The 18,505-nt window shown below is 60.2% G+C and overlaps 1 protein-coding gene across 1 annotated transcript in view; it reads left to right on the forward strand.

Annotated features, from left to right (window-relative positions):
* Window positions 1-15,760, forward strand: part of LOC108542842 (coiled-coil domain-containing protein 187) — a 20,478-nt gene extending 4,718 nt beyond the window's left edge. Inside the window, exons 3-9 of the mRNA XM_017893000.1 lie at window positions 910-1,011; window positions 5,532-5,666; window positions 6,187-7,349; window positions 7,799-7,893; window positions 11,124-11,719; window positions 12,184-12,277; window positions 15,474-15,760. Of these exons, the coding sequence (XP_017748489.1) occupies window positions 910-1,011; window positions 5,532-5,666; window positions 6,187-7,349; window positions 7,799-7,893; window positions 11,124-11,719; window positions 12,184-12,277; window positions 15,474-15,669 (2,381 nt within the window). The 3' untranslated portion in view covers window positions 15,670-15,760. The remainder of the gene's footprint in view (window positions 1-909; window positions 1,012-5,531; window positions 5,667-6,186; window positions 7,350-7,798; window positions 7,894-11,123; window positions 11,720-12,183; window positions 12,278-15,473) is intronic.
* Window positions 15,761-18,505: the final 2,745 nt, after the last annotated feature.

The following is an 18,505-nucleotide window of genomic DNA, read 5'->3' on the forward strand; positions in this document are numbered from 1 at the left end:
ATGGGATCACAGTCTGTGTCCCTTGCAGAGGACCTGCCTCTTGAGGCTCCTCCTGCCAGCAGAATTGGAGCCTGTAAAACCAAGGGACAGGCCCAGCCTGGACCCAGTGGCGTTTGGAGGTTCAGACGCCTTTGGGCCAGGGTCCTCTTCTATGGGTCCCCACCCGTGGGACACCCGTCAGACACAGCAGGCTCTCGCATGGTGACGTCCCAGATGCGCCCCCACCCCAGCTGTGCGGAGACTAAAGCTGGGAGGCAGGGAAAGATGACCAGCCAGCTTCCGGAGCCAGGCCCTCTCTGTGGCCGCTGCACTCGCTGCAGGACTTTGAGCAAACTCCACCCCCTGGGGTTCTGCATCTCCTCCCCATCAGCAGAGGGGTCCACCCTGCCATGCCAAGGCCTCTCCAAGTCTTGCCCTTGCTCTTCCTGGCCCTGGTCCCAGAGGTGTTCAGTCCGCTGCTGCCACTCTGTGCATTCACTTGGGTCCTGGCCGGTCCAGTCATTCATTCACTCAGCAAACAGTCCTGAGTGCCCATGGCCCGGGCCCCCAGCTGGGTGCTGGATTCAGAGATGAGAAACTGGTTCCTGTCCTCAGGACCTCTGGGCCCGGAGGGGAGGCTGCCAGACACTCGGGACGGAATTTGAATAGGTATGCCCGGCTCTCCAGGGGGGAGTCCCCAGCGGCAGTCCCCAGGCGGAGCACTGCAGGGGACGTGACAGTCAGACTGTGCCACGTCCCCAGCGTTAGCCGCCCACCCTGGCTCTCACCAACCAGGGACCAGGACCGACAATGTTTATGACTCTAGGAACTGTTTTTGCACAGGACCCCAGGGCAGCCATGTGGCGGGGCCTGTGTGTCATTTTACTGCTCACCCTCCCTCCCTTCCTTCCTTTCTCTTCCTCACTGAAGTTCTAAGGGAAAAACCCAAAAGAACCAAGAGCAGTTCTTGCAAAAGAGAGAAGACTCCAAAGTCACCCTCCCCTAGAAGACCAGCCAAAGACAAAGATGAAGGTAAGGTTTGCTATTTTGGGGCCCTGGCACACTAGGTGTATATGATCCTGGCGCACACTAGGTAGGCAGATGGCTTTCATTTCTGGAGCTGGGGCTGGCCGGCCGGACTGCCATGTGCACAGGGTTCTGCAGGGCACCTGGGATCGGCAGGCCCGGCTGGAGCGTCAGGGCTGGTGTCCCAGGCAACTGGTGACCTCGGCCACCACTGGAGCAGCACGTGGTTCCTGTCTGGGCAGGGGCATGTCCCTTGAGACAAAGCAGAAGTCCACAAAACACTAGGCACTACTGTCCTCTCAACACTGGGAGACTGGGCGAGTCTAAGGAAACAGAGCCGTTCAACCACACTGTAGCATGCACTGGCAGCTCATGGTACCCACAGCTCATACCACCTGCAGCTCATGGCACCCGTAGCTCAAGGCACCCACACCCCATGGCACCCGCAGCTCACAGCACCCACAGCCCACGGCACCTGCAACTCATGGCGCCCGCAGCCTACGCCACCCGCAGCTCACGCCACCTGCAGCCCACAGCTCTCCAGAGCAGTAACAGATACTGGCATGGGTGCATGTGTGGTGGGCAGCTCAGGGCACTCTTGGCCAAGGGAGCCGTGCTTGCTTTGTCAAGCGGTCACATTTAATGAGTAAGCCCAGGACATCTCCTTCCACCTGCACACTTGGGGGTAGGAAAGGGTCTTCTGCAGACCCCACTCCCTCCAGTAGCTTGGGGACTCCGCACAGGCACATGGGGGTGTGGGTCAGGCGTGCGCTTGCGTTACGATTAATGTCATGCGTGTTTCCTGGAGAGTCCAGTCAGGTACTCCTGTGGGTGGATCCCAGTGGTCACAGAGGAATTTCTGATCCAGGCATCTCCCCTGCTGAGGACCGGGCAGAGGTGTCAGAGACCCAGCGGCCCAGCCTGGACATGGGTTTCAGAGATGGAAGGGTGAACCTGAGAGCGGCCCCTGCCCTTGAGTGGGTGGGTGGCAGGCAGAGTCCCTCCGAGGTTTCCCTCTGGGGTGTCTTCACGGTCAGGGGAGTGGTGTGGCCAGCACCCACCCTATGTGGGCCCACTGCAGCCTCCTGGTTCCCCGCCAAGGTCAGCAGTCTTGCTCCCATTTTGTAGATGAGGCAACCAAGGTTCACAGAGAGTCCACAGCCTGCCCGGGGCTACACAGGCAGAGGCAGAGCCTCCCACCCATCCAGCCCGAGGCCGATGCTCCTAACCTGAGAGCCTAGCCGTGTGCACCTGGGGCCACGCCTGGGCAGCTGGTCAAGGCCACCCTCCAGGTGTGGATCCTGGGGCCCCCAAACCACGGGGTTTTGGAGATACCAGCAACAGCCCCCAGGTGGAGTGAACGCCACCCACTGGGCTGAGATTGGCTCTGTGGGACCCTCACTCTAAGTTTTAGCAGTGCCAGCTTGCCGGCCTCTCCCGTGATGCTCCATGCCTCAGTTTCTCCACACTGTGTGCAGTTACAGCCCTGGGGCCGTGGGGAGGGGCACTGTGTGGCGTGCACTCTGACCGTGCCCGGGTGCCTGAGCGTCTGCCCCATGTCATCAGTCACCGGCCCCTCTGCTCTTAGGCAGAGCGGCAGCTTCCAGCCGAGAGTAAACGTCTCTGTGCCCACACCCAGAGAGGATACAAGGGTTAGGTGGGAGCTCAGCGGGGCCGCGGGGCCACCATGTGCATTCAGCGGGGCCAGAGGCTGAGCAGGAGGGGAAGGCGATCGAGGGAGCCGGGCACCAAGAAGGTTCCGGAAGCCTGTGGAAACATGCGTACAATATAACAATTTTCTGCATGATCACCCCCTTCCTCCCCCAGGTCTTTGGTTTGTTTTATTTTAATGGCTCAGTTGAAAAATGACCTGCTTTCTGCCTGACACCGGGTCAGAGGGCATGCCACCGGCCGCATTCATCATCGTAAGCACCGTGTCACCCTGACAGTGTTGACCATTAGTTTCTGTCAGTGACGAAGTCACAGCTGGGCTAAGGAGAGATGAGTTTCAGTTCAGAGGTCAGAGCCACAGGACTTGGGAATTGGATGAATTAGAAATTTGCTGTAGTTAACAAAAAATTAAATCACAATAGTTATAAAATATTCATCCATCCGGGCCAAAGGAAAATGAAGCCCGATATTTAATTTCAGATTATATCACCTCACTTTGCATTTTTTATCATAGATTCGGTCAGCCCCGGAACTTTGACAGGGCACTTGGGGACTTCATCCATTTCCACAGATTAAAAATCCTCTCGTAAAAAAATTAATTGCCATTAAACTGCTCAGTGGAAGAAAAAATGTGCCCATCAGGACCCATTTATCGAGCGGGACCCTCTGGCGGGCTGACGGGGAAGTGAGTGGCCAGCGATGGAGGGGCTGGGCGGGCAGGCAGGCAGCCCCTCCCCAAGTGGGCCCCTGGCCCAGCACCCCAGCGAGGGAAAGCAGCTGTAGGGACTAGGATGGAGAAACCCCACTGGGGCTCCTTTCCATGCTGGGTCCGCCCCGAAACCCAGCTGTGGCCAATTGGGTCATGCTGGCCTCAGCTCCGGCCTTTGACACCACCCTGAGCCAGCGGAATCCTGACCTGCTTCCGGGCCTAACTCCTGCAATGATCGTGACTACCTTTTCATTCTTGTGGCCCTATGGGAGGTGCTGTGAGATACGCACCCCATTTTACAGATGGGGAAACTGAGGCACGGATAAGTGAATCACCTGCCTGAGGCCCATGGCTGATGAGTGGCAGAGCCAGACTTAAACCCAGGTCTGGGACTCCTGAGACCACACCCTAAACCTTCCTCTATCTTGGGGTCCTGTCCTAGACAGGGTATGGCCTTAAGGGGTCCTGTCCTAAAGTGGGCATGGGGCATGGCTTGGGGTCCTGTCCTGGAGAGGGCGTGGCTGTGGGAAACCTGTCCTTGGGGATGTGGCTTTGGGAGGACATGGCCTGGTGGGCGTGACTGCGTAGCCCATTCCCCTTCCTGGAGAGGTAGCTTCAGGCCTGTGGCTGATGGCCAGGGGTCAGGGCAGTGTGAGGAAGGTGCCATGTCTGGGGGGTGCTAGGGAAGTCCCTGATTCAGTCCAGGAGCCTGCCCCTGGGTGCTTAGCTCTCTGGATGGTCCCTGCCCAAGGCACCCTCATTTGGCAAAAAAATCCCCCTTCGTGGGGGCCAGGGCGAGCCCTGGCTGAGATTCCACTGTGGTCTTAACCCCAGGCCATGGGGTGGAACTGCCCTGGGCTGGGCCTAAGGAAGGGGCGTAGGAGCCAGGGACTCATAGCACGTGTGGTGTTGGCCCTGCAGAGCCAGGTGGAATAAGCAGTGTGTGTGAGAGTGAATGCGTGAGCGAGAGCACGGGAAGGCGTGTATATGAGTGTGTGAGAGTGTGTGTGGTTGTGTGTGAGCGTGAGTCAGAGAGCATAGGTGACTGAGCGTGAAAGTGTGAGAGCATGTGTGGTGTGTGTGAGAGCATGTGTGGTGTGTGTGTGTGAGAGCATGTGTGTCTGTGTGAATGTGTGTGAGAGGAGACCGTGTGTGAACACATGTCAGAGTGTGTGCGAGTGTGTGTGCCTGTGTGAATGTGTGACCATGTGAATGAGCGTGTGTGACAGCACGTGTGTAGGCTGTGACTATGAGCATGAGGGTGAGTGTGCGCGTGCCTGTCAGCACTGGAGTGCGTGTGTGAGCCTGTGAGCCCGTGTGGGAGTTGTGAGCATGTGTGTGAGCACGTGTGTGGGGGGCACATGTGTGAGAGCGTCTGAGCGTGAGTGTGTGAGCCCAGGGCTGGTCCTGCTTCCGGCCTTTGCCAGGGCCCTCGTGGCTGGGCGCACGGGGCTGGCAGCGCTGATGTTGGCATCGGTGGCCGTGAGCTGGGCTATGAAGTACCACCCTGACGAATGCTGCTCACTGTGTGACGCCGTTTGTGAGCGAAGGCTCGTTTCTACTGGGAACGTGGGGCCGTTTGTTGCCGCGATGCTTGGGACTCCCTGTCCTGCCAGTCTGGGAGCCTTCACCGCTGCCCACCTGTGTGACTGCTGACTCTGCTGGCTTAAAAGCAGGTTAATCTCCTGTGGCTCGGCGCCCGTGGCTGGCGGTGGCAGGACCTCCCGTGTCCGTGCGGAGCCTGATGTGCAGCGGGGAGCCGAGGGTGGGGCTGCTGGCTCGCGATGGTCACTCCTGCTGCTGTGCTGCTCAGTGTTTCCTTCGCATGGGCTGTGTGTCCGGCCTGTGCTGAGAGCTTCACTGGCAGAGCTGTGGGGCAGGTCCCGTTGTCCACGCTTTCCTGAAGACTCTGAGGGTCAGGGAAGCCACCTGCCTGTGGCTGCCCTGAGACTCAGCCTTGCCCCGTGCAGGCTGAGGGTCCCGCTGTGCCCAACAGGGGCCTGGATGTGAGGGATGTGCCCCCCGTGCCCTCTGGGAGTGTTGAAGTGGCCTCTTGGGGCTGTGCAGAGCCACCAACCTCCCCGTCCGGGCCAGTGCCCAGAGGGACATGGGGCGCCCGGCTGTGTGTGTGTTTTCTCTGTTTAAGATTCGGAGCTGGTTGGTGTTTACGCCTGGAGAAAGGGACAAGCTTTGGTGAGGTCGCTGCTTGGGCCCCCTCCCGTCCTCCGCAGCCTCCATAGCAAGGATCCCTCGAGAGACCCGGCTCTCACCGTGGCCTTAGGTACCTGTGCCTTTGCCATGAGCTCTGTCCTGCTCTGCTGTGGCACCTGGGGGCGGGCGCGGAGGAGGAGACACCCAGGCTCCAGGGTGCCTGGAAGGAGGAGGTGTGGGAGCCTCTCACAGAAGCCCGCAAACACCCTCCAAACCTGCCACGCATTCAACTGGGGACTTCGGGCAATAAGTGTTTTCAAAGCCTAACAAAAGGGTTTCTGTCCCTGCGAGGCTCCATCAGCAGTTCCCAGGGCAGGCACGCTGCTGAGGTGCTCTCCTGGCAGGAAGGCAGGACGGGAGCTGGCAGGGGCTCCCCAGACACTGGCACCCTCCACCTGTGCTTGGCTACCGTGTGCAGAGCAGCGGCTCATCACACAGGCGTGGTGCCCACCCTCAGAGGGCTTCTGCCCAGCAGGGGCCCAAGGGCCTCCTAGCCGCCCCCACGCTCTTTGCCTCCAGCCTGGGTGGAGGAGCTGGCTTTGCGCTCCCCTCCGCTCCTCTCCTCACCCCTGATGCTCCTGTCTTCGCAGGAGACAGCGAGAAAGTCACAGCTGCTGAGTGCTCGCCGGTTTGTGCCCAGTCTCCCGGTGCCACCTCCGCCCACAGTGACCAGCAGGTGTCTGGGAACACACCCAGCCTGGCTTCCTTCGACCAGCCGGCGACCATCCAGACGGCCATGGCCATCCTACGAGACCTGCGCCAGCAAATCCAGGCTGGTCTAGAACTGGCCCAGACTCGCAAGGGAGGGCAAGAGCTGAGGCCATCAAAGCGGAGGCTGCAGGACGTGGCAAGGAAGGGCACCTGCAGGGACCCCAATGCCCAGATATCCTTCTCTAAGAGTCCCTGGGCTGTGACAGAGGGGAAGCATTCCTCTTCAGAGAGGGCTAGGAGTTTCCACACCTGGGAGCCCTGGAGCTCCTCCATTGGACGGGAGTCCTGTCCGCAGAGGGCCTGGGAGACCCAAGGACAGGACCGCTCCTTCCAGAGGCCGGAGAGTCCCCATGAGAGGTTGGGCCACTTCTCCCGGCGGCCCTGGAGTACGTTGGCTGGGCAGGCCTACAGTTCGCAGAGGGCCTCGGGGGCCCAAAGACAGGGCCCCTCCTCCCAGAGGCCTGGGAGCCCCCCTGAAAAGCGGAACCCCTTCCGAACCCAGCAGCCCTGGAGTGCTGCAGCCACGCAGCCCTGTCCGCAGAGGGCCTGGACTGCCTGTGAAGACTGGGAGGCCCTTGGCCCCAGACTGTGGAATCCTCTGGAAAGGCCCAGTCCTCCAGCACAGCGGCCCTGGAGCAGCTCCAGCGTGCAGAGGGCCGGCCCCCAGGGCAAGGGCAGAGGCATCGGCTCCCCTGCCTCGGGTGCCAAGCATGCCCTGCCAAGGCCCACTGGGAGCTTCCCTCAGAACCCACCTGGGAAGGAGAAGGACGTGCTACGGCCCTGCCCCAGGCCCCGGGGTCTCCTGGGACCCTCACACAGCTCCGAGTCCTTGCGGGAGTTTATGTGCCAGAAGGCGCAGGCCCGGCGGCAGCAGGCCCTGGAGGAGAAGGCCTCGGCCCTGCGCACACAGGAGCTGAGGAGCCGGAGGCTGCAGGAGGTCTACCGGCAGCAGAGGGAGGCCGTCCTTGGCAGGGCGGTCCCCGTGGTCTCCCGGACCACCCCTGGCATCGTGACCTTTGTCCCCAGTTCTGCGCAGTCCGCGGTACGTGCCGGGGGTGGGTTGGGGGGACTCAGCCATGGACCCGAGGCTTAGGCGCTCAGGTGCTGCCTCCAGCCCCCTGGTGCCCTCCAGGGAGTGGCCGGGTGAGGGCTGTGGCTGGGGGCTGAGGGCTGCAGCTGGGGGCTGGGGACTGCACGGTGTCGCTGCCACTGCCTGCAGAAAGCCAGGGCTTCTGTGGATGCCTCCCTGGGGGAGGCCCTGGTGAGGTGCAGGGTCAGACTTGGGCGCCTTTGCCCCTGGGTACAACGGGGATCCGGAGAGACTCCCTTGGCTCTCACAGCCCCTGAAGTGGGTCCCCCGATTCCTGCACGGCTCTGGGAAAGCAGCCTGAGACCCCTGGGGGAGGTCAGGGCCTAGCTCTGAGGCTGAGAGAACGGGGCATGTGGGCTTCCCAAGCAGGGGGCCTCTGATGGCATTGCCCTCTGCTTTAGGGCCTGGAAGCCTCAGGGAGCCTGGAGTCCCCAGTGCTGGAGTGGAGCAAAGTGACCTCTGGCGTGGTGCTGGGGGGCCAGGAAGCCCCAGGCAGGTGGGTGTGAAAGTGCAGGGGCTGCATGTGCTGGGCGGGGCCGTGGGTGGGCTGGGGCCGAGGACAGTTCTGGGTGCGTTCTGGGGACCTCGTGATATCGCCTCATGACTGAGAGGCTCCTCAGGTGGGGCAGGCTCTGTCCCACCCGCCTGCAGTACCACCTGGCTGCATGGAGCGGGCGGTCACCACTGTGCTTGTTCTCATGGAGGCAAGAGTTGCATCTAACTTAAATCCATCATGTTAAAGGGCACGTTCTGTGGCATTGAGCACCTTCACGGTGTGCTGTGCAACCAGCACTTCCACTGAGTTCCAGAACATTCCAACTCCCCATGAGCCCCACCCTCAGGAGGCAGCCCCTCCCCCAGCCCTGGGGAGAGCTATGGGTCTGCTTTCTGCCTCAACGGATTTGCCTCTTCTTTTTTTTTTTTTTTTTTTAAGATGGAGTCTCGCTCTGTCGCCCAGGCTGGAGTGCAGTGGCACCATCTCGGCTCACTGGAACCTCCACCTCCCAGGTTCAAGTGATTCTCCTGCCTCAGCCTCCCAAGTAGCTGGGACTACAGGCACCCACCACCACGCCCGGCTAATTTTTTGTATTTTCAGTAGAGACGGGGGTTTCACCATGTTGACCAGGCTGGTCTAGAACTCCCAACCTCAAGTGATCCACCCGCCTCGGCCTCCCAAAGTGCTGGGATTACAGGCGTGAGCCACTGCGCCCCGCTCGGATTTGCTTATTCTTGATATTTTATCTAAATGGGATTATGGGGTATGGGTCTGGATTCTCTCACCGAGGATAACGTTTTCCAGGCTTATCAGTGTTGCAGCTTGAATCAGAACTTCACTGAGTCTGTGGCTGAATAATGCCGGCTGTGGGCAGGCGACCTTTTCTTCACAGCCTCGTGGCTGACAGATGCCTGGGCCCCACCTGCGGTGGCTGTGAGTGGGTTGCACAGGCTGCTTCGGCCCTTGCACTGTTTCTCTTGGGTACCCGCCTGGGAGTGAACTGCATGGGCACGTGCACCTCTGTGTGCAGCTTTCTTGGGCACTTGCACCCCGTTCCCCACAGCAGCCGCCCTGGTTCCCATCCCCCTGCCGGTGCGAGAGTCCCCATCTCTCCTCTTCCTCGCAGCACTTACTTTTCGGTTATTTTCTGTGTTTCTGTTTTGCTTTGACTACCGTGTATTTGAATTTCTGGAGGCCCCTCTGCCGAGGGCATCGTGAGTCACACACATGGGGTCTGAAGACCTCCCCCCACTTTGCTTGGGGGAGTTGAGCCTGGGTCTCACTAGTTTCCAGCCTGGCTCTCGCCCAGGGAGGGCTGTGGAAGGTCCCAGCTTCAGGCCAGTGGCAAACACTCTCTGGCCTGGCTTCATGCTAGGCACCTGTGAGGAACTCTCAGCCAGGCCTCCTGCATGCCCTTGGTTCCGGCGGGCAGGGGGATGCTGGCTCAGAGGCCGGGGAGGGGGCTCCCACCCACCAGGAGAGTCCCACCCTGGACTCCCTCAGGGCTGCCCCTGGCATATTTTTGGCAGCTGGTGTTGGAGGCTTCCAGTTGGCCCTGGGAGCTCAGCTCCCACCCCTCTCTGCAGGACCTGACCCCTCCCTCTGGCTCCTTTTGACTCCATTTTGTCTTGAAGGTGCTTATTTGGGGATTACTTCCCTGGAGTCTGGGTCACAGGGCAGCCCAGGGGCTGTGTCTGTCGATGTCCAGAGAGACAAGGACACAGGTCCTGAGTGAGCCACTAAGTAAGCGTCCCATGCTGGCCCCGCAGTGCCACCCCCTCCCTAAGGGCAGCCCCTCCCCCACTGGCCACCGTCGGGCTCCGTTTGCTCAACAGGATGCTGCCGAGCTTGGTCCTTATCATCTTGGGCGGCTGCAGGGTCTCATCTCACTTCATCATGTCCTTGTCCTTTTCCCCACCTAAAAAATTGTAGCCAGGCACGGTGGCTCATGCCTATAATCCAAGCACTTTAGGAGGCTGAGGTGGGAGGATTGCTTGAGGCCAGGAGTTTGAGACCAGCCTGGACAACATTGTGAGACCCCATCTCTATTTTCTCCAGAACTCTTCATCTTCCCAAACTGACACTCTGTCCCCATAAAACACTAACTTTCCATCTCCTCCCCAGCCCTCTGCAACCACCATTCGACTTCCTGTCTTTATGGATCTGCCTGTCCCAGGGCCCTCATGTGAGCGGGAACACACTGTGTTTGTCTTTTGTGTTACTGAAACAGCAGGGGTTTGGTCTCAGTCCTGCTGCTGGCCACACAGAAGGCCAATCGCGGAGACAACGTGCATTGCCAGGGAAGAGGCTTTAATTGGGTGCCGCTGCCGAGGAGATGGGGGCTCAGTCTCAAATCCAGCTCCCTGCCTGACTGACTAAAGCTGGGGTCTTGCGTATCAGGGAAGGAGTGCAGCTCCGTGCAGGAAACGGGAACTAGGGAAGGGTGAGGAAGCAAGCGTGATGAACAAGGAGTCTGGCATCTCATTGTCCAGATGCAGTGACCTGGTGCGTTTCAACTCCTTGATTGTGTCTGGGAGGGCTGGTGGTCGGTTTCCTGAGAAAGGAACTCAGATAAGACACGTGAAACTTTCTCACGTGTGAAGACCGGCCGGGCTCATTTCTATGTTCATTCAAAAGAAACCATGAAGGTGAGTTCCAGGGGACCATCGGGCCAGTTTCATTTTGTGCCTGACTTATTCTACCAAGGGTGATGTTGTAGCCTGCGTCAGAACATGCTTCCTTTTCAAGGCTGAATACTATTCCACCGTGTCGGTGGATCTCATTTTGCTTCTCCGTTTGTCCCTCGATGGACAAAAGTGGCTTCCACTTTTTGGCTGTTGTGAATAAGGCTGCTGTGAACAGGGGTGACGTCTTTGAGACTCTGACTTCAGCTCTTCTGGGTGCATGCCCAGAGGCAGACTTGCTAGACCCGTGCTTGTTCTATGTTTGACCCAACTGCCTCTTGCCGCGGCAGCACCGTTTTACACCCCCACCGGCAGTGCCAGGGATCCAATTCCTCTGTCCCCTCGCTCACGCCTGGCCCTGTTCTTTGCGGCAGCTGTGTGGTCTGTTGTGTGGATACCGTCACCACTTCCCCGGTCCCTGCGGATAGACACTCGGTCGGTCACAGACGCTGCTGTGATGCTCACCCCCACAAAACACGCCTGCTTTCCATGCCCTGCTGGGGCGACTGAGCCTGGGCTGATCTGCCCATGTCTCTCTCCCTGCAGCTTCTGCCTGTGTTTGAACAGAGCCTGGAACCGTGCTGAGACCCTAGAGACCCCAGGGATGGGGGGCCCCCAAGATGAACGGGATGCCCCCGTGCTGCTGTCAGCCTCACCCTCTCTGGGATCCCTGGAGCCCCAGGACCCGACCACCCACTACCTACCCCGGGGGCTGTGCGTCTACCTGGACCCGAAGGAGGCCGAGCACCTGGGCACTTCCAGCCCCCTGCACCTCCAGCATAAGCAGGCGCGGCTGCAGGCGCTAGAGACCACGGCTAAAGTCCTCAAGCAACGGGTCGATAGCCTCACTGCCAAGCTACAGGATGCCGAGGCACCGGACACTGTCGGGGACCTAGCTGCGGGCCTGCTGCGCTTACGTCCCCACACCCTGCCTGCCGCCCCCACGCTCACCGCCCCAGCCTGCCCTGGAGCCTTGGGGGCCAACGGGGGCAGAGGGGCACCTGGGGAATGGGCGAGCGTGCAGCCCCAGCCCCTTCTCCCTGCCACCTACTTCCTGGATGACGAGACGCTGCCGTGGGGCCCCAGCTGGGAGCAACAGCAGAGTGTGAGCCCGAGGTCCCCCCACGAAAGCAAGCCCCGAGGTAGGCCGGCACCTGGGCCACGGTGACCGCCGAGTGGCCGGGGGGTCCTGTGGGCTGGGAGGAATGGGGACCCCATTTTCTTTCTGAGCCTTGGCTTCCTTCCTGGAAAGGGGGCTAGGAGGACAACAGCCAGGGGTTGTCCGGGGGGTCTGAGCAGCATGGTGTACGTGGGCTCTCCCGCATGGCGTGTGGAGTGTGTGAGCTCTCCTGTGTGGCGTGTGGTACCCGCAACAGCTGTTGCTCCAGTCTTGTCCTCTGGCCAGAGGAAGAGTGAGGCTTCTCCTGTGGTTCCTTCCCTGCTGACTCCCTGCCCTTCCTCCAGCAGAGGGGCCTGAGGGCCAGGGAAGCTCCCACACCCCCACCCCTGTCAGGTGTGGCTCAGGCTCTCCTGCTGTGATGGCTTGGGTCCCCCATCCTGTGCGCCCGTTGACCAGGGAGTGAAGCCAGGTGCTCTCTTCTCCAAGGTTTCCCAGAGGAGGGACACGTGGATGTGAAACTGGACAAAAGGCTGCAGAGAGGTGTGGCCCCCTTCCAGGCCCTCAGCCCCTCTGCGGGGAGGTAAGCCCACCTGCCCTGTGACCCCAGGTCCCTCTCCATCCCAACTCCCTCCTCCCGGGGGAGCATCTGTCCTACCCCAGCGCCTGCAGCCCCAGTGAGCCCCAGGCGGAAGTGGAGCCCAGCAGGTTCGGTCCATGGGGCGTGTGCAGATGGAAACTGAGTTAGCACTCGTGACCGAGGTTGCAGTGCATGTGGCGGCGGCTCCCTTCTGAGCACCTAAGCCTCAGTAGCAGCTGTGGCCTCGAGTCCCTCCTGGGGACTGGTGAACACGTTTGGATCTCCTCTCCTGAAAAACTCCCCTCCACACCTGCCCCCCACCAAAAATCTTCCTCCGAGCCCACCACCTGCCCAGCCGGCCTCTCGCTCTTGCTAGGGTGGGCCGGGATCCCTGTCCAGGGCCTCCTGGCCAGCAGTGCCCTCCTGGTTGCTACGGCTCCCTGCACACTACATGCTGCCAGGCCTTCTTGGGCCACTCACGGCCACTCTCACCCCTCTGTCCTTGACGGAAGCACCCGGGTGAGGGACCCCGGCCTGATCTGAGCCACTTCCCAGGCAGCCCTGGAACCCAGGCTCGAAAACTCAGCACCATGGGCAGAGCAGGCAGGAGGCCAGGTCGGCGGCCGTCTCTTGGGAAGGCCTCTGCGCATCCTTAACGCGTGGCCAGGTCCACCAGGGACACCTAGACGTTGGCTCCCCAGACGCCAGGGCCTGGGTCATGCCACCCACCTCCACCAAGCTGTCTTCTGGGTGGCCGAGGCCGTGAGGGCAGACGCCACGTGTAGCACTAGGGTGGCAGTGGGCACCACAGCAGAGGGGCTGTTGCTCAGAGTCCACATGTGGGGGAAGGGGGTGCCCCCTCCCCAAGCCCAACCTTCCCTCCTTTCCCCTCCTCTCCCCTCCCTGCTGCTGGGACATTTCCTGGCCCGAAGTCTCCCCTGCCTATCCTTCCTAGGAAACCCCACCAGCTTCCTCTCCTGGAGCCTCACTCCTTGACCTCAGGGGATGGTGGGCTTGGTGCCTGCGCCAGGGCCTTTGGGTTGTGCCCCATCTCACTCCCGACCCCACCTGCTGCCCAGGCCCAGTCCAGCCCGTGGAACTGAGTCATTGTGACCAGAAGAGGGCAGCATCGGGCCAGACCTCGCCTCTGTCCCTGCGTTGCCCCAGACAACTTCTGCCCAGCCCTTGAGAAGCGGTAGGGGGTGGGGGTGGTGAGAATTTTGGAAAGGTTAATTTCAGTGCCCCCAGCTCCCCGGGGACCAGCTAGATCGGCCCCCAGGGCCAGACCCAGGCTGAGGTCTCCGCATTCCTGGCCTAGCCTGGGTCCAGCCAGACGGGCAGAGGCGCGGCCCAGGCTCCCTGTGGCGATGGCACCCAGACGTTCCCACCAGGGCCGGGCACTGGGCTGTGCCCTCCACCTCCACAGCCCTGCCGAGGCAGCGGAGAGACAGCAGGAGGCAGAATCATATTCATGAACCGTGGCCCGGAGGGACCCGGGTTTGTGGAGAGCAGGGATTAGGGAGAGGCTCAGAGGCTTGCTGGGCCCTCCCAAGGCTTCCGCCCCTGCTCCAGCAGCCAGGAAAGGGGCCTGGCCTGTGTCCTCTGAAACAGCTGTTGCCACTCACCACTTGAGGGGCGGGAGCTTCAGGGCCAGCGCACGCAGCCTCTGCTGGATCCACCTGTGGCCGCCTCCTGCGTTTCCCACGCCGAGCCTCTCGGGTGCCACAGATCCCGGCTGCCACTCAGACTGACTTCTTTGTTTTTGTTTGTGTTTTGAGGTAGAGTCTTGCTCTGTTGCCCAGGCTGGAGTGTAATGGCTTGATCTCAGCTCACTGCAACCTCTGCCTCCCAGGTTCAAGCGATTCTCCTGCCTCAGCCTCCCCAGCAACTGGGATTACAGGCACCCGCCACCACGCCCAACTAATTTTTGTATTTTTAGTAGAGACAGGGTTTCACCATATTGGCCAGACTGGTCTTGAACTCCTGACCTCGTGATCCGCCCACCTCAGCCTCCCAAAGTGCTGGGATTACAGGTGTGAGCCACTGCTCCTGGCCTCAGACTGATTTCTGAGTTGGGGTGTGCGACAAACACCTGTGGGCCCTGCAGGCTGCTGAGGGAGGGTGTGTCTACCCACCGCCCAACAACCCCGGGCCACAGGTGTGGGCAGCATCTTCAGCCACTCCAGTGGATTCTGGGTCACTGTGTACCAGGAAGCACAGATGGGGGTCCTGATGAGAAATGCGAAGTGAGGCGAGCTGTGCTCATGGATGCAGGCTCAGCACACGCCCAGGATGCAGGCTCAGCACATGCCCCACCCACAAATCCATCTCTCTGTGCACCCCAAAGACCCCTCATCCCAGTAGCGCTGCCTGCCCGTGCCTGGCAGCTCTCCCTCACCACTCAGCCACCTCCAGGGGAAAGGCCAGCAGCCACACCTGGCTCCTGGCTCTGTCAGCCTTGCGTGCTGGCCAGCCTAAGTGGGGGCAGGTGTGTGGGTCCAGCCATGCCTGCCTCCATGGTCACAGCCTGGGAGCTCCCCAGATAGGTTGCGGTTGCCCTGAAGTCTCCAGTGCCAGCTTTGAGCAGAGGGGTGAAGGTCACAGCTGATGTGTGACCCTGTTCTGCTCTGGGCCTAATGGGCAGTGCCCTTAGTAGATGGCAGAGGTGGTCCCGATGACCACGCTGGCTGGTGAGACTCTGATCTTGGCCCTGGGGACCGATGGTGGCCATGGAAGCTGACTGTGCACACCCCTGCTCTCCCTGGGGTCCGAGTGCAGAGCCCAGAGCAGCCAGGCTTGGAGCTGGCGCTTCCCAGATGTGGGCTGGTAGCCTCGCCTTGGCCCACGCCACCACGCTGGGACACATGCTCAGGCCCCACCCGCTCACCCCTGCCTCCCGCTCACCCCTGCCTCCCGCTCACCCCTGCCTCCCGCTCACCCCTGCCTCCTGCTCACCCCTGCCTCCCGCTTACCCCTGCCTCCCACTCACTCCTGCCTCCTGGGTCCCAGGCCTCAGGCTCTTCCCCTGCCAAGCTTTTGGCCCTCGGGTCCCATCCTGGGCACACTGTTGGGAGTCTGAGAGCTGCTCCAGGCCACGGGAGCCCAGCTTCCTGCTCAATGAGGGCTGTCCCCCAGATCTCCCTGCCTCCTGTCTCCTCCACGGCCCTGGCCCTGCCATGCGTGTGCCTGTATCTTCCAGCTCACACGCGGGCCCAGCCATGCTCCACCCTATCTGGGACTCCCTGCGACTGGAGGAGATGCCGTCGGCTGGAGGGGCAGACTCTGTGGCGCCCTGGACCCCCCAGAGCTGCGGTAAGGGCGACCCTGCAGACAGGCCCTGGGCTGGCTGGTCGGGTGGCCAGGGGCATCCGCCGAGAACCCCTTCCACTGCCTAGCACTCAAGCTTGGCCCTGTGGGGTAGACAAATACTTTTCCACGTGGAGAGCATCCACGCCTCGTTATTAAAGGTTTTGGAGGCTTTCGGGACCCTCTGCGTGCTCTGTGCTCGCCACGCCTGCAGTGATGGGGGCTGGGTGAATGAGACCCACGTGCTTATTTCATGACAGCCATGCCCCATGCCGCTGTGCTCACCCCACCTCCCAGGGTGCTTCCTTACAGTCCCATCAGCCTGGATTCCACTTTTTCTTCTGCTACTGAGTCTTTTCATCCTGGGTTTCCAACAAGCAGTGCCCACTGCCTGGTGCCCAAGGGACCCAGCAGCTGCTGAAGCCCTGGGCTTGAGGCCCTCGTGCTGGTGTGGGCTGTGCTGTGGGACCCTCCTGGCGGGCGGGCTTGGCAGGGCAGCTGGAGGGGCTGGTGCAGCCATGGGAAGTGAGTATGGACTCAGAAGGTGGGGGACCCCTTTTGCTGCTTCATCGTTGTCTGTTGATTTTCTTCAAAAGAACAGGTTTTGAGCATTGGAGTAAAACATGTTCATGTCTGGCTGGGGGAGAGGTGGTGGGAGGGTGCATTCCAAGTGAATGGGGGCCCCCATCCAGCCCCTACCCCTGGACCACCACCCCAGAGCAGCCCCAGATACAACCTGCACCCTCCTCAGCTGGCAATGGGGAGGCCTGAGGAAGTTTCCTGCCCCAGGGCCAGTGCCAGGGGCAGGGAGGAGGTTTTCAGTCCTGGGATGTGGACGCCATGGGCTGGGTTCAAAGCCTTCAGCTGGAGCCCTGGTGGGGGTGCTCATCGGGTCCTCCCCAACTGACAGCATCCTCCCAGGTCCCTGGAGCCACACCTGGCAGCTTCAGGGAAGCTGTTATCTGTGGACCAGCAGAGAGGGTCCTGTGTGTTTGTGCACGTGCATGTGTGTGTGCATGCTGTGTGTGTGTGGAGGAGAGGGCCTGTCGGGCTCACACCTGGAGCCCTCTGAGGGAGGAAGGGTCTGTGTCTTCCCCACTCCGGCCCCTCCCCTGGGAGACTCTCCCAGTCTCCAGGATGTGGGAGCCTCTGCACCCCTGGTATGCACCTGCCCCTTCCTTCCACACATACCCTCTGAGCATCACCGCCTGCATGGCACTGAGGTAGCAGGCCCTGGCCCTTACAGTGCCTGTGTTTCAGGGAAAGTGGACAGTAAGAAGACAAGCAAGGGAGGATACACAGCGGATGGGGTCTGAGGCAAGAGGCCAAGGGGAGAATTCAACAGGAAGGGGCAGACAGCTCATGTGCTGGGGGGGTTCAGAGCCAGGAAGGCCCCCGCAGGCCTCTGGCCTTGGTTGTTTATGCTGTTGTAACAGAATCCCAGAGACCGGATGATTTATAATGACCAGAAATGTGTTGGCTCACAGTTCTGGAGGCTGGGAAGTCCAAGAACAAGATGCCGGTGTCTGGCAAGGGCCTTCTTGCTGCATGAACACAGAGAGGAAGGCAGGGGGGCGAGAGGGGGTGGGATTGCCCCTTTTATAACGAACCTCTGCCCACAATGATGGCATTCATCCATTCACAACGGTAGAACCCTCATGGCTGAAACATCTCATGGCTGAATCGCTGCCTCATGGCTGAATTGCCTTGTATTTCAACATGAGGAGGGACAAACGTTCAAACCATAGCACCACCTTTCCTCTCCCCAGAAAGTGCAGCCCGGGGAGGTGCAGCGGGCTTCTCAGGGTGCCCAGGGATAGGCTGGGATGGGGCTCTGTTCTCCCACTGCTGGATTTGCTGACTTCCCAATTCCTGAAGGGTGGATGGGCAGGGGCTAGCCGATGTGAGTCATGGACAGTTCCAGTGGCTGCAGGACAGCTGCCTCTTGGCCAGGATCTCCCAAGGGTGTTGAAGTCAGAGTCAGGCTCTGCCTTCTCCTTGGAAAGGGCAGCCTGAAGGGGCAGTTTTTACCCCTATACCTGATTCCACCATCCTATGGGCGAAAGGTGCAGTAGCCCCAGGGGGACAGGCAACAGGAGTCTATTGGGTCTAGCTTTTATGACTGGAGGCAGCACTGTCCTGGAGAATCTTCTAGACATAAACACCTACACCAGAGCTGTCCAGTGGAACCTCCTAGACTCAAACACCCAGACCAGAGCTGTGCAGTGGAATCTTCTAGACTTAAACACCTAGACCAGAGCTGTCCAATGGTACCTTCTAGACTGAAACATGTAGACTAGCTCTGTCCAATGGAACCCTCTAGACTTAGACCTGAGTTGTCCAATGGAACCTTCTAGATTTAAACACCTAGACCAGAACTGTCCAATAGAAGCTTCTAGACTTAAACATGTAGACTAGCTCCGTCCAGTGGAACTTTCTAGACCTAAACACGTACACCACACTGTCCACTAGAAACCTTCTGCAATGAGGGAAATGTTCCAGATTCTGAGTTGTCCAATATGGTAGCCACCAGTCGCATGTGGCTGTCAAGCCACGAAAATGTGGCCAGTGTGACTGAAGAGTGGCATTTTATGTTTTTTTTTTTTGTGAATTTAAGTTTAAATGTAAACGGCAGGTGTGGCTGCCAGCCGCCATGTTGGACAGCAGGGCCCTGGCTCTCAAACTCCACAGCCCCCACCGAGGGCTTGGGTCCTGTCAGCCTCATTCTGGTTTGAGACTGTGATTCCCCAGGACCCAAGCCACACTGTAGCAGGACGAGCCACAGACAAAACTCCCCAGACACCAGGTTAAAGAAGGAAGAGGTTTTTTATTCAGCCGGGAGCGTCGGCAGACCCGCGTCTAAAGAGCCGAGCTCCCCGAGAAAGAAATCCTTGGCCTTTTAAAGGCTTACAACTTTAAGGGGTC

Source organism: Rhinopithecus bieti, unplaced genomic scaffold, assembly GCF_001698545.2.
Source record: "Rhinopithecus bieti isolate Rb0 unplaced genomic scaffold, ASM169854v2 scaffold_23276, whole genome shotgun sequence".
Lineage (NCBI taxonomy): Eukaryota > Metazoa > Chordata > Mammalia > Primates > Cercopithecidae > Rhinopithecus > Rhinopithecus bieti.